At 41.7% G+C, this 15,727-nt stretch overlaps 1 protein-coding gene across 3 annotated transcripts; it reads right to left on the bottom strand.

The window, feature by feature from the left end:
• Positions 1-353: 353 nt before the first annotated feature.
• LOC106564232 (NLR family CARD domain-containing protein 3) lies at positions 354-15,586 on the bottom strand. 3 transcript variants are annotated; one of them, XM_082958604.1, is made up of 9 exons: positions 15,476-15,586; positions 12,840-13,112; positions 12,285-12,527; positions 12,122-12,166; positions 9,686-11,465; positions 2,920-3,093; positions 2,509-2,661; positions 2,367-2,416; positions 354-2,232 (listed from the first exon to the last, which is right to left on the bottom strand). In XM_082958604.1, the coding sequence occupies exons 2-9, from the start codon at positions 13,087-13,089 to the stop codon at positions 1,652-1,654; spliced, it is 3,276 nt and encodes a 1,091-aa protein (XP_082814730.1). In that variant the 5' UTR covers positions 13,090-13,112; positions 15,476-15,586; the 3' UTR covers positions 354-1,651. The 3 variants fall into 3 exon arrangements, with proteins under 3 accessions (XP_082814730.1, XP_082814729.1, XP_082814731.1); XM_082958603.1 differs by lacking the exon at positions 15,476-15,586 and adding an exon at positions 13,380-15,468; XM_082958605.1 differs by lacking the exon at positions 12,840-13,112 and having other exon boundaries at positions 15,476-15,561.
• Between the last annotated feature and the right edge of the window lie 141 nt (positions 15,587-15,727).

Here is a 15,727-nt window from a genome sequence, read left to right as displayed (position 1 = left end):
ACAGTATAGGCTCTAATTGTAGTCTATGACATAAAGTTATTATTATTATTATTTTAAAACAGTAATATTTCTAAGGCTTGAATCTAGGAGTCAGGAGAAAGCCTGGACCTAACCAATCCAATGCAAATCATATGTAAGATCAGGTAAAGAGCTCGTTACAAAAACCAAGCGTATTGTAGTCTACAGTACACATACAATATGTTGGCCTATACTGCATATGTTGCCTTCAGACAGTATTCACGCCCCTTGACTTATTCCACATTTTGTTATGTAACAGCCTGAATTTAACATTGATTCAATTGATATTTTGTGTCAGTGATCTACACACAATACCCCATAATGTCAACGTGGAATTTTGTTTGTGGGATTTTATTTTATTAACAAAAAATTCAAAGCTGAAATATCTTGGGTCAATAAGTATTTAACCTCTTTGTTATGACAAGCCTAAATAAGTTCAGGAGTAAACATGTGCTTAACAAATCACATAATTAGTTGCATGGACTCATTCCGTGTTCAATAATAGTGGTTAACATGATTTTTGATTGACTACACCATCTCTGTACCCCACACATACAATTATCTGTTAGGTCCCTCAATTTCAAGCACAGATTCAACCACAAAGACCAGGGAGGTTTTTCAATGCCTTGCAAAGAAGGGTACCAATTGGTAGATGGGTGTAAAAAAAAAAGCAGACGCTGAATATCCCTAAGATCATGGTGAAGTTACTAATTACACTTTGGACGGTGTATCAATACACCCAGTCACTACAAAGATACAGGCATCCTTCCTAACTCAGTTGCCAGAGAGGGAGGAAACTGCTCAGGGATTTCACCATGAGGCCAATGGTGACTTTAAAACAGTTACATGGTTGAATGGTTGTGATAGGAGAAAACCGAGGTTGGATCAACAACATCGTAGTTACTCCGCAATACTAACCTAAATGACAGAGTGAAACGAAGGAAGCCTGTACAGAATTAAAATATTCCAAAACATGCATCCTGTTTGTAACAAAGGCACTAAAAACATATTGCATAAAATGTGGCAAAGAAATGAACTTTTTGTCCTGAATACAAAGCGTTATGTTGGGGGCAAATCCAACACAACACATCCCTGAGTACCACTCTTCATATTTTCAAGCATGATGGTGACTGCATCATGTTATGAGTATGTTTGTCATCAGCAAGGAGTAAGGCATTTTATAGGATAAAAAGTTGCTTACCAAGATGACATTGAATGTTCCTGAGTGGCCTAGTTACAGTTTTCACTTAAATCAGATTGAAAATCTATGGCAAGACTTGAGAAATGCTAACTAACAATTATCAACAACCAATTTGACAGAGCTTGAAGAATTGAACAAATAATAATGGTCAAATAATGTACAATCCAGGTGTGCAAAGCTCTTAGAGACTTACCCAAAAAGACTCACAGCTGTAATCGCTGCCAACGGTGCTTCTACAAAGTATTGACTCAGTGGTGTGAATACGTATATCTGAAGTCATGGTCACTGTCAACAAAATGTTTCTGTTACAATGTTCATATCTGAAGTCATGATCACTGTCAACAACACCCCATCGTGTCACATGGTTCAGTTAGAACAGGAGTGTGACTGTGTTTCCATGGAGACCCAGGTGTTCCTCCAGGAAACAGGAGACTACTCTACCTGGCTGAGGGACACTGAAGAGCCCTCCTCATTAGAAACACCAAACCCTGGGTAGAGGTGCTCAGTGAATATGGTCTGGAATGTGTACACATGGGTCATTGTGTCAGAGTAGATCTCATAGAAGGAAAGCGTGCCGACCGGACAGTCCAGAAACACTCCTACTCTGAGGTGTGGAGGACAGGAGGACAGGTCTCTCTGGGGTTGAGGAGGGTTAATGAGGTGTGGAGCAGGTATTGTAGTATATTCATTATTGTGGAAGGCAGTGTAATGATTCCCACGGCAGGCCAGACTCCAGGACTTGTTATTGTATCCAAAGTCACTGGCAGAACCATCTTCTTTTCTGTTGATGCCTTTATATGTCACTCCTATCTCAGCCAGCCCGCCCCACTCTACCTCCCAGTAACAGCGCCCAGTCAGACCCTCTCTACACAGCACCTGGGGAACCAAATCAAATCTCTCTGGATGATCGGGATACGGCTGCTTCTCTTTAACCCTCTTCACCCTTCTGTTTCCCTCAGACAGAGAGAGGTTTCTGTGTGCTGTGTTTGGGTCCAGTGTGAGATCACAGGCATCTGCAGACAAGAGGACAAGTTAGAGGAGAGGGAATTGGCTAGAATTTGTTAGAATGTGTGTGTGTGTTTAATAATGCGCTTGTTTGTCAAAAGTATTGGTTAATAATCGGATTCCATATAACTAACACCCTTACATGTCTTCATCAGCTGTGGTTTAACCCAGAACTCTTCATTATGGCCCACACTGTGGGAGAGACAGAGGAACAGACAGAGTGAGTGACACACAGTCTGTGTATGTATACAACAATATAACATTTTCACAGTAACTGTACTAACTCGAGTTTCTCCAGTCTAGCACAGAGCAGCTTTACTCCAGAATCTCCTGGGTGATTGAAGCTCAGGTCCAGTTCTCTCAGGTGGGAGGGGTTTGACCTCAGAGCTGAGGCCAGAGAAGCACAGCCTTCCTCTGTGACTCTACAGAATGACAGCCTGCAGAGACAGGTCAACATGATTTTACAACAGGACTGCTGCCCTCTAGTGGTGATAGCTGATACACAGTATATACATATTTCCAATAAACCCAATACTGTTTCTAAATACTAACCACAGTTTCTCTAGTTTACAATGTGGGTCCCCAGTTAACCCAGTATTTACCTTATTGGTTGAGCTGACTTACTGGCTACTGTAATGATGTTGTGCTTTGACACATCATCTTTGTATTGAGCACGTATGTTTCTAAGTACTGACCTCAGTTTCTCTAGTTGACAGTGTGGATTCCCCAGTCCAGCAGAGAGCAGCTTCACTCCTGAATCCTGCAGGTCATTGTGACTCAGATCCAGCTCTCTCAAGTGAGAGGAGTTTGAGCTGAGAGCTGAGGCCAACACTTCACACCCTTTCTCTGTCAGGGAACATCCATTCAGCCTAAAGGGGATAATATATTGCGACATGATGAGTAACAAGTAAACAACTTTGAAAGCAACATTAGAAAAAACATTATAGACAAAACAATTTAATTTAACAAAATAATCTATTTAAATGCATTGTTTGCAAAGGCATCAAGCATATCAAAAGTTTTATTCTGCTAGTATTAATATGCATTTTTACCTGTAGTACGTATGAATCTTTGGACCAGGCCTCCGAGTAATAGCAATTATTACCAAGAAAAAATGCATTTGAAACTTACAAACTGTCCAACAATCAATGAGTTTTCACCATGTGAGGAACCCTCTCAAAAGTATTAACCTGTGTCTGTATTTTACACCATCTATTGCACCGTCGCCATCGCTCATCCATATACTTACATGTACATATTCTCATTCATCCCTTAAGTTAGGGCTAGGGGGCAGTATTTGCACGGCCGGATAAAAAAACGTACCCGATTTAATCTGGTTACTACTCCTGCCCAGTAACTAGAATATGCATATAATTGTTTGATTTGAATAGAAAACACCCTAAAGTTTCTAAAACTGTTTGAATGGTGTCTGTGAGTATAACAGAACTCATATGGCAGTCAAAACCCTGAGACAAATCCTGACAGGAAACTGAAATCTGATGTGTGGATATCACTTCAAACATTTGCCATTGAAACACACAGGGGCTTGTGATTCATTTAGCACTTCCTATGGCTTCCACTAGATGTCCCCAGTCTTTACAAAGTGGTTTGAGTCTCCTACTATCAAAATTGACTGAAAGAGAGGATGTTTATCTTGGTCACAGGGGATGGGCCATTACCATTGTGACGACGGCGCCCATGGGTACTCTCCCTTTTCGAAACTTTTTGAAAGACAATGCAACCGTCCCAATGGAATATTACTGAAGCCCTGGTTGAAAAAGCCCCTAAAGATTTATGTTATACAACGTTTGACATGTTTGAACGAACTTAAATATATTTTTTTTGCTCATTCCTGACGACAAGTCAGACGCACACGATACATTTTCACTAGCCTTCGGAGCGCGCTAACACTATTGGGACATAAATTATTAACTTTTTTGAAGAAAACTACATTTGTTATGGACCTGGGATTCCTAGAAGTGCCTTCTGATAAAGATAATCAAAGGTAAGGGATTATTTACAATAGTATTTTTGATGGTTGATCGTTCCAAGATGGCTCCAACATTTATAGCCTAGACTTTTTTTCTGGGCATACCACGTCGTTTATTGCAAAGTGTGATTTCCCAGTAAAGTTATTTTTAAATCTGGCAAAGAGATGGCATTCAAGACATGTTAATCTATAAGTCTTTGAATGACAATATTACATTTTAACAATGTTTTCAAATAGTAATTTTGTAATTTGTAGCGCTGCTTCATCGGAAGCATTTGAGGGAAAATATTTTCTGAACGTCATGCGCTGATGTAAAATGCTGTTTTTATATATAAATATGAACTTTATCGAACAAAAAATGCATGTGTTGTGTAACATGATGTCCTAGGAGTGTCATCTGATGAAGGTTGTCAAAGGTTAGTGCTGCATTTAGCTGTGTTTTGGGTATTTGTGATGCATGCTAGTTGCTTTGAAAATGGCTGTGTGATTATTTCTGGCTGGGTACTCTGCTGACATAATCTAATGTTTTGCTTTTGCTGTAAAGCCTTTTTGAAATCGGACAACGTGGTTCGATTCAGGAGCGGTGTATCTATAAAACGGTGTAAAATAGTCATATGTTTGAGAAATTGAAGTTATAGCATTTATGAGGTTTTGCATTTAGCGCGACGCGATTCCACTGGCTGTTGATTAGGGTGGGACGCAAGCGTCCCACTGGCCCAGACAGGTTAAGATTTGTGTGTATTAGGTAGTTGTTAGATATTACTGTTAGATATTATTGTTAGTGTCCTGACCAGTATAGAGGCTTATTTGTATTATTTGGTCAGGGCATGGCAGAGGTATGTTTGTTTTGTATGGTGGGGGTTTTGTGTGTGTTGTAGAGGGGTGTTTGATTTATGTGTTCCTGGGTTTTGGGTGTATGTTCTAGGTTAGTATGTTTGAGGTTGTATTTCTGCATTCTGTCTAGTTTAGGTTTTCTATGTTTAGGTTTGGGTGCTGGACTCTCAATTGGAGGCAGGTGTTTCTAGTTGCCTCTGATTGAGAGTCCTATATAGGGGTGTGTGTTTGTTTGGTAGGTTGTGGGTAGTTATCTTTTGCATTGCTGTCTGTTCAGCCTGTGAAACTGTTGTGTTTATTGTTTTTTCGTGTACATCATATTTTAATAAAATGATGTGGAGCACGCAACCCGCTGCGTATTGGTCTGACAGTGATTTTGAAATATCTTCAGATGAAGGTGAAGATTGTGACAGTTAGATATTACTGCTTTGTCGGAACTAGAAGCACAAGCGTTTTGCTACACTCGCATTAACATCTAACCATGTGTATGTGACCAATAAAATTTGATTTGATTTTGATTTGTAGTTTACAGTGGGGATGTTTCAGAGCAGCTAAGAGTTCCCTCCCACCACCATCAGACAGCTGACCGTTCCTCAGGTCCAGTTCTCTCAGAGGTGAGTCTGCTGATTGGAGAACGGAGGCCAGTGATCCACAGTGCTCATCAGAGAGTCTGACGTTAGCCAATCTGCAGTGGTGTAAAGTACTTAAGTAAAAATACTTTAAAGTACTACTTAAGTCGTTTTTTGGGGGATCTGTACTTTACAATTTATATTTTTGCCAACCTTTACTTTTACTTCACTATATTCCTAAAGAAAATAATGTACTTTTTATTCTATATATTTTCCCTGACAGCCAAAAGTTCTCGTTACATTTTGACAGAAAAATGGTCCGATTCACACGCTTATCAAGAGAACATCCCTGGTCATCCCTACTGCCTCTGATCTGGTGGACTCACTAAACACAAATGCTTCGTTTGTAAATGATGTCTGAGTATTAGAGTGTGTCCCTGGCAATAAAAAAATGTAATATAATTGTGCTGTCTGGTTTGATTAAAATAAGGAATTTGAAATGGTTTATAGTTCTACTTTTACATTTTAGCAATTCTATTTACTTTTAATACTTAAGTATATTTCAAACCAAATACTTTTAGACTTTTAATCAAGTAGTATTTTACTGGGTGACTTTCACTTTAACTTGAGTCATTTTCTATTAAGGTACCTTTACTTTTACTCAAGTATGACAAATCAGGTACTTTTTGAGATATTGCAAAAACGAACCGGGAGAGTGACACAGCACGAATGGAGTCTGAGTGAGCAGTTTTGATTCCAGCGCGCAATAATGATTTTTGGAAGGAAAAGATACTTTTAGATCAGTAAGTAAAATGTGTATCTCTTCTCATGCTAATGCAGTTGCATGTGTTATGTTGGCTATGACATGCTGTGGTTTCTGAGTCTCTTATTGCCTATTGGTCCACATATTTCATTATAGTGAGTGTGTTCCCCACACTCTATATAATATATATATGCATATAAAATAAAGGTTAAATAAGATAAGCAACAGTAAACTTGAGTTCTAACTGATTTCAAAAAACATCCTCAATAGTGGTAGAGACTCAGATGACCTCTGGGAGCCAACGCCAAAGAGACTACATTCAAGTCCTCCATCCGCCACACATTAAAATGTAGGAACTGGGTCCTCCAGTCTGACCCCTCTGCTGTCTCTGACTCCACCCCCACCCGGCCAACTAGAGGTGTGAAGGTTAGTACCTTTTATGTAGGGAAGCTAATGATCCATCATGTTTGACATTCCTGGGAGTGTGTAAACTTGAATTTTTTATTACCATAGCCTTGTATGTTCTCTATCGTTATGTACTTGAAAATGTATCAATGTATCAATGACTTGGGTGCATTTGTTAACGCTCGTGAGGGACACCTGGGAGACTTCATAAAAAATATTATGTAGCTCTCTCATTTTATTTATTTTACCAGGTAAGTTGACTGAGAACACACTCATTTACAGCAACGACCTGGGGAATAGTTACAGGGGAGAAGAGGGGGATGAATGAGCCAATAGTAAGCTGGGGATGATTAGGTGACTGTGATGGTATGATGGACAGCTTGGGAATTTAGCTAGGACACCGGGGTTAACACCCCTACGATAAGTGCCATGGGATCATTAAGGACCTCAGAGAGTCAGGACATCCATTTGACGTCCCATCCAAAAGACGGCACCCTACACAGGGCAATGTCCCCAATCACTGGCCTGGGGAATTGGGTTATTTTTTTTGTAGACCTAAGGAAAGAGTGCCTCCTACTGGCCCTCCAACACCACTTCCAGCAGCATCTGGTCTCCCATCCAGGGACTGACCAGGACCAACCCTGCTTAGCTTCAGAAGCAAGCCAGCAGTGGGGTGCAGGGTGGTATGCTGCTGGCATTCTTGAATGTATCAGTCTGACACTTTGCACACACACTACTGCCCTCTTGAAGACAACATCTAAATTATCCCCAGCTTCCTATCTCAATGTATGGCCTTTCTATTGCATTTCAAAGATGATGCAACAAAAATAGAAAACCATTTTTTTTGTTTGTTTTATCTTTTACCAGATCTAGTGTGTTATATTCTCCTATATTCATTTCACAACTCCACAAACTTCGAAGTGTTTCCTTTCAAATAATATCAAGAATATTCATACCCTTTCTTCAGGTCCTAAGCTACAGGCAGTTAGATTTGGGTATGTTATTTTAGGCGAAAATGTAGATGAAGGCTCTGTCATTTAGGTAATTTGGTAAAAAGCCAATTTGACATATGTAGGAGTCTGCTGTTAATGATAATGCAGAGGATTTTCCCGAGGTTGATCTTGAAGCATATCCCACGGTAGTTATTGGGGTCGAATTTCTGTCCACTTTTGGATGGAATGATCAGTCCTTAGTTCCAAATATTGGGGAAGATGTCAGAGCTCAGGATGATGTTAAAGAGTTTAAATATAGCCAATTGGAATTTGTGGCCTGTATATTTTATCATTTAATTTAGGATACTATCAACACCCAGGCCTTTTTGGGTTTGTATTTGGTCCTGTACAGATGTTGGATCTGCTCTATAGGGCCATAAGCAAACAAGAAAACACACACCCAGAGACGGTGCTCATAGTGGCCAGTGACTTTAACGCAGGAAATCTGAAATCCGTTTTAGGTAATATGTACCAGCATGTCACCTGTGTAACTACAGGCTACTCCACACACACAGAGATGCATACAGTACAAATCTCTCCCTCACACTCCATTTGGCAAATCTGACTCTATCCTCCTGATTCCTGCTTACAAGCAAAAATTCATGTAAGTACCAATACAGAAGTGGTCCGAGGAATCATATGCTAAGCTACAGGACTATTTCGCTAGCACCGACTGGAATATGTTCTGGGATTCATCCAATGGCATTGAGGAGTTTACCACATCAATCACTGGCTTCATTAATACTGTACATATCAAACAGGTAAAGTGTCAATACAGGACTAAGATCGAATCCTACTATACCGGCTCTGACGGTTGTCGGATGTAGCAGGGCTTGCAAACCATCAGGGATTACAAAGGGAAACCCAGCCGTGAGATTTCCAGTGACGCGAGCCTACCAGACGAGCTAAATACCTTCTGTGAGTGCTTTCGAGGCTAGCAACACTGAACTATGCATGAGAGAACCAACGGTTTTGGATTACTTTGTGATCACGGGCCAGAAGGTTTTCCAGGACGGGTACTCAAAGCATGTGCTGACCAGCTGGCAAGTGTCTTCACTGACATTTTCAACCTCTCCCTGACCCAGTCTGTAATACCTATATTTTTCATGCAGACCACCATAGTCCCTGTGCCCAAGACCACCAGGTAACCTGTCTAAATGACACTCACATCTGTAGCCCTGAAATGCTTTGATCAGGGCTCACATCAACACCAACTCAGACACCCTGGACCCGGTCCAATTCGCATTTCACCCCAACGGATCTACAGATGATGCAATCTCTATTGCACTCCACACTGCCCTTTGCCACCTGGACAAAAGGAACACCTACGTGAGAATGCTATTCATTCACTACAGCTCAGCGTTCAACACCATAGTGCCTTCCAAGCTCATCACTAAGCGAAGGACCCTGGGATTAAACACCTCACTCTGCAACTGGATCCTGGACTTCCTGGTGGGCCACCCCCAGGTGGTAAAGGTAGGTAACAACACATGCGTCATGCTGACTCTCAACACGGGGGCCACTCTGGGCTGCATGCTTAGTCCCCTCCTTGTTCACCCAAGACTGCACTACTCCAACAACATCATTAAGTTTGCAGATTACATGATGGTGGGAGGCCTGATCAGCGACGATGATGAGACAGCCTACAGTGAGGAAGTCAGAGACGTCAGCAAGACAAAGTAGCTGATCCTGAGCTACATGTCATTTTAGGCGAAAATTGAAAAAAAAAGGCCAATCCTTACGAGGCTAATTATTTAACTGTACTAGAATGCTTAAGGCCGCTATTTTTTTTTATATACATCGGTTATCGGTATCGTTTTGGGGGGGGGGGGGGGGCCGGGCAGGGAAAATATTGGATACCGGTATAATTATTGAGATTTGTGATTTTTACATGATGATATTACTTACTTTGCCTTTCTGCATTTCATTACAGCTGGGATCAGTCTGTTCCTCAATGATATGCTGTATTTCCGCAGGTCAACCTCATCCAGCACACCTTTTGACATCAGCAGTGCGTTGGCCAGTGCTGAGCAGTGAGTAGGTGACAGTTTTTCTTCTTGTCCATATCCTGACTTCAGGAAGTTGTCAATGTCCTCATGTACTGAATCATCTTTCATCTCAGTCAAGCAGATGAGTAGATTGATGTACCTATCAGGTGAGACTTCATCTACATTTGGCTTCCTGAGGTATTTCTTAATTTCCTCAACAGTCTCTGAGCTGATCTCTGTTTGTGGCAGAAGGTCTTGTAACAAACTCTGGTTGGATTCTGTTGAGATGCCAACAAGGAAGCGGAGGAACAGGTCCAGGTGTCCATTCTCACTCTCCAAGGCTTTATCCACCATCATCTTCAGCAGCTCATGCAAGGGCAGCTCTGATGACACATCCGCAATGAAAGACTCCAGGGCCTTGATGTTCTTGCTCGCACAGCAGTGGAACACGTACAGAGCAGCAAGGAACTCCTGGAAGCTCAGGTGAACAAAGCAGTACACTTTCTTCCGATACAACCCATGCTCTTGTTTCAGGATTTCTGTGCAAAACCCAGAGTATACTGAGGCTTCACTGACATCAATGCCACACTCTTCTAGGTCTTTCTTATAGAATATCAGATTTCCCTTCACCAGCTGTTCAAATGCAAGTTGTGTCAGTTTGAGAATTATTTCTTTGTTTCTTTCTATGATTGTGGCCAGATCCATCTCATATTTCCCATCATACTTCTTGCTTTTCAGTTGTGTCTGAACGAGCAGGAAGTGATTGTACATCTCAGTCAGAGTTGTGATCTCTCCACTCAACTTGTTCTTAAGAACCATGGCAGTAATCCAACAGAAGACTGGTATGTGGCACATGATGTGGAGGCTCCTTGATGTATTAATGTGAGAGATGATTTTCCTGGCCAGCTTCTCATCCTCAACATTCTTCTCAAAATACTCTTCTTTCTGTTTGTCATTGAACCCTCGTACTTCTGTCACCTTGTTGATGTACTCATGGGGGACCTGATTGGCTGCTGCTGGTCGGGAGGTTATCCAGAGGAGAGCTTCGGGCAGTAGATTTCCCTCAATGAGGTTTGTCATCAACCTGTCAACTGATGACGTTTCAGTTAGATCACTCAACTTCTTGTTCTGATGAAAACCTAATGGTAGTCGGCTTTCATCCAGACCGTCAAAGATGAACATGACTTTACAATCTGCATATTTCTGTGCATCTTTTATCTCTTTAAGTTTGGGGTGGAAGTAATTCAGAAGTCCATGAATACTGTACTGATCATCTTTAATCAAATTCAGCTCTCTGAAAGGGAGCACAAAGACCAAATCAACATCCTGATTAGCTTTTTCTTCAGCCCAGTCGAGGATGAACTTCTGCACAGAGAATGTTTTTCCGATGCCAGCGATGCCCTTCGTCAGCACAGTTCTGATGGATCCCTCCGTTTCTCCCTCTTCTCCAGATAAGGGTTTGAAGATGTCATTGTAGTTGATTGGAGTGTCTGTAGATTTTTCTGTCCTGGGTGTATATTCAATCTGTCGAATCTCATGTTGGTCATTAACCCCTTCACTCTCTCCATGTGTGATGTAGAGTTGTCTGTAGATATTGTTGAGGTGAGTACGTTGCAATGCAGTGCCTTCAAATACTAATCCAAACTTCTTCTTCAGACTGGCTTTATGTTCCTCTTTAACTCTTTGTGTGATGTCATCCACTGAAAAGAACACCACACTTTAAAACTTCAATAAGTAAAGTTACAAGAGAAAGTGTGTCTGAGGAAGTCCCAAAGCATCATCAAAGATCCCACACACCCCAGCCACGAGCTGTTCACTCCCTTACCATATGGCAGATTGATAGAAACTGTCTGCTAAATGACGTAAATGTAATGTCTCTAAACCTGTTGGTATCTACAAGACTGCTGAACACTTGAACTGGACTGACCACCTGCACTGACTCACACACACACCCACACAGATATGCACTCATCCACACAGATATATACTCACACACACACCCACACAGATACACTCACTCACCCACACAGATATACAACTCACTCACCCACACAGATATACAACTCACCCACACACCCATCAACACACACACACAGATATACACTCATCAATACACACACACAGATATACACCCATCAACACACACACACACCACACACACACACACACACACACACACACACACACACAATCATGCTTAATTGTTTTTGCTAAATACAATTTATACACTTATCACACACCTATTACTTTATGTTCTTTTTTTTTATCTTATTGTATCCTTTACAGATGACTAATACAACGTGAAACTTGTGTGTGTACATTATACATTGTGTGATGTTAGTCTTAACAGACATACCTCTCCTTTCCCCAATGATCTCAGTCTCTATAAAGACAGGCCCACCTGGAAGGGAAGAAGAATATATTCTACTGTAATTCAAACAGACTTCAGTCAGAGGTATCAAACGAGGTTTAGAGGACACTGATGTGAGAGAGTTAGAGAGAGAGTGAGAGAGACAGACCTAGCTCCTGGATCAAATTAGGATCATTCTCCTGGAGGATCCTGTAGAAGGCTGATTTGACTTTAGCTGTGTTTAAGGTCTTGTACAGCACCCTCATCTTTTCCTGGCTGGTCTGGGCAGCATGGATGTTAGAGTACGCCTCATCATGGATCATACCCAACTGGAGCAGTTGATCTGATATGGGCATCACCTTGGTAACCCTCTGAATGAGGTCCGCCATGTGTCTGTACACAAACGTTGCATCTAGGGTGGAGAATGGACAGGTGTATTACACACACACACACACACACACACACACACACACACACACACACACACACACACACACACACACACACACACACACACACGTTACAAACAAATCCAGGTAAGAAACACATCGATACATTATAAATATATAGGTAACTGTACAGTATTTATTTACACACGAGACTCATTTAAAATAGAAAATATAGAAATAGTAGAAAGATAAAGCTATTGTCAATAGACTATGGTACAAAATAACCATTACTTCTTAAGGAGGCCATTTCTGGTGTATCACCTCAGATACATTACCTTCTCTCCTCCCTTCAGTGTCCCCCTCTTCTCTCCTCCCTTCAGTGTCCCCCTCTTCTCTCCTCCCTTCAGTGTCCCCCTCTTCTCTCCTCCCTTCAGTGTCCCCCTCTTCTCTCCTCCCTTCAGTGTCCCCCTCTTCTCTCCTCCCTTCAGTGTCCCCCTCTTCTCTCTTCCCTTCAGTGTCCCCCTTTTTTCTCCTCCTTGAGCATTTCTCCCCTTCTCTCCTCCTTTTGGAGCAGATGCTCTCCATCTCTTTGTCTCTACAGTCTTTATCTATGAGACACAGAAATAAATCCCATAATATTGATTTGTATTATATAATATGTAGAAAAAAATACTAAATTAACTCAGCAAAAAAAGAAATGTCCTCTCTGTCAACTGTGTTTATTCTCAGCAAACTTAACATGTGTAAATATTTGTATGAACATAACAGGATTCAACAACTGAGACATAAACTGAACAAGTTCCACAGACATGTGACTAACAGAAATGGAATAATGTGTCCTTGAACAAAGGGGGGGGGGGAGTAACAGTCAGTACCTGGTGGCTGCATTGAGTACTGCAGTGCATCTCCTCCTCATGGACTGCACCAGATTTGCCAGTTCTTGCTGTGAGATGTTACCCCACTCTTCCACCAAGGCACCTGCAAGTTCCCGGACATTTCTGGGGGGAATGGCCCTAGCCCTCACCCTCCAATCCAACAAGTCCCAGACGTGCTCAATGGAATTGAGATCCGGGCACTTCGCTGGCCATGGCAGAACACTGACATTCCTGTCTTGCAGGAAATCACGCACAGAACGAGCAGTATGGCTGGTGGCATTGTCATGCTGGAGGGTCATGTCAGCATGAACCTGCAGGAAGGGTACCACATGAGGGAGGAGGATGTCTTCCCTGTAACGCACAGCGTTGAGATTGCCTGCAATGACAACAAGCTCAGCCCGATGATGCTGTGACACACCGCCCCAGACCATGACGGACCCTCCACCTCCGAATCGATCCCGCTCCAGAGTACAGGCCTCGGTGTAACTCTCATTCCTTTGACAATAAACGCAAATACAACCATCACCCCTGGTGAGACAAAACCGCGACTCGTCAGTGAAGAGCACTTTTTGCCACTCCTGTCTGGTCGAGCGACGGTGGGTTTGTGCCCATAGGCAACGTTGTTGCCGGTGATGTCTGGTGAGGAGCTACCTTACAACAGGCCTACAAGCCCTCAGTCCAGCCACTCTCAGCCTATTGCGGACAGGTTGAGCACTGATGGAGGGATTGTGCGTTCCTGGTGTAACTCAGGCAGTTGTTGTTGCCATCCTGTACCTGTCCCGCAGGTGTGATGTTCGGATGTACCGATCCTGTGCAGGTGTTGTTACACGTGGTCTGCCACTGCGAGGACGATCAGCTGTCCGTCCTGTCTCTCTGTAGCGCTGTCTTAGGCGTCTCGCAGTACGGACATTGCAATTTATTGCCCTGGCAACATCTGCAGTTCTCATGCCTCCTTGCAGCATGCCTTAATTGCCAACCGTCTGTAAGCTGTTAGTGTCTTAACAACCGTTCCACAGGTGCATGTTCATTAATTGTTTATGGTTCATTGAACAAGCATGGGAAACGGTGTTTAAACCCTTTACAACTTAGAACTGTGAAGTTATTTGGATTTTTAAGAATGATTTTTTTAAAGACAGGGTCCTGAAAAAGGGACGTTGCTTTTTTTGCTGAGTTTACAATTGCAGATGTTTTAACAATTGCAAAATACAATTCATGAAGGATGAAAATGTGTCATTTGACTTGTATGTATATATGTGTTTAGCATCGACAGAACATTTAAATCCCAAAATAAACTTTGATTTAAAAAAAATAACATTGTTGCTTTTTAGTGACGCTTTATGCAATGTCATGACTTTTTAACTTTCCATCTTACTGACACAGAAACAGGAAGTGACTAGGGGCGCTATTTTAAGAATAGAAAACCACCAGATACGCTTTCACAAAATGGCGCCCTATGTGTCAATAACAATGCAACACACTTGAAGAACAATTTGTGTTGTCATTTCCAGTCACAACTTGTGGACTTGTTTACATGCTGCTGTGAGGTTTGTTACTACTTCATTGCTAATGTAAATTTGCTACTTGCTAACTTTACAGTTTTTACTTTTACATTTTTAATTAATAAACGTTTAATATTTTTATTTTTCACAATGTTTTTCATTAAACTTTTTCACCCCGGACACTTTATCTGGACATGGTTCTACAGGACCTCCACCAGCCGAAAAAGCAAAGTAGTAACATTAACATTATGCCATCTAACTTCAGGAGAACTATCGCCTTATGGTGAGGATAGCCGTGCTGCAAGCCCAGCTTCAGACGCAATCGTAAGGCAAGGGTCATTTAAGTGTGATAAACGATAACACAGCGTCTGCGCCACCAAGTACAGATAACGTTAGTAGTATAAATTCCGTCGCACAGTCCCAGCATCCGGACAATTTTCTCATGGCTTATGGAAGGAAATGCTGTCGGAATGCTCAACCGGCGCTCATTCAGCCGACAGAAACGTTCAACCGGTTCTCCCCATTAATTGACTTCCTCTTTTATCATATTATCTGAACATATTATTAAACAACTGTTTATTGAAGTAAGTTTCTTACCTTTATGGTGAAGTAAGGGATAGCTTTTCTCAGAGTTGTGGTTTTAGTCTTACTTATTCTCTTTGCCGTACTGTTACTGAGAGAACAGGAAGTAGCTACGTGACTGTGTCAGCAACACATTTGTAAAAAAAAAAAAAAAAAAGGAAAAGCACAACAGGCTGGGTTGGTGCAAAAGACAAAGAAGGGGGAGAGACAGCGAGAGAGAAAGTGAGAGAGAGACTTAATAGGCTTCTGACATATTTGTTACATTAT

Source organism: Salmo salar, chromosome 12, assembly GCF_965601325.2.
Source record: "Salmo salar chromosome 12, fSalSal1, whole genome shotgun sequence".
NCBI lineage: Eukaryota > Metazoa > Chordata > Actinopteri > Salmoniformes > Salmonidae > Salmo > Salmo salar.
Note: the sequence above shows the minus strand (reverse complement) of the source record. Positions and strands in the feature narration are given on the sequence as shown.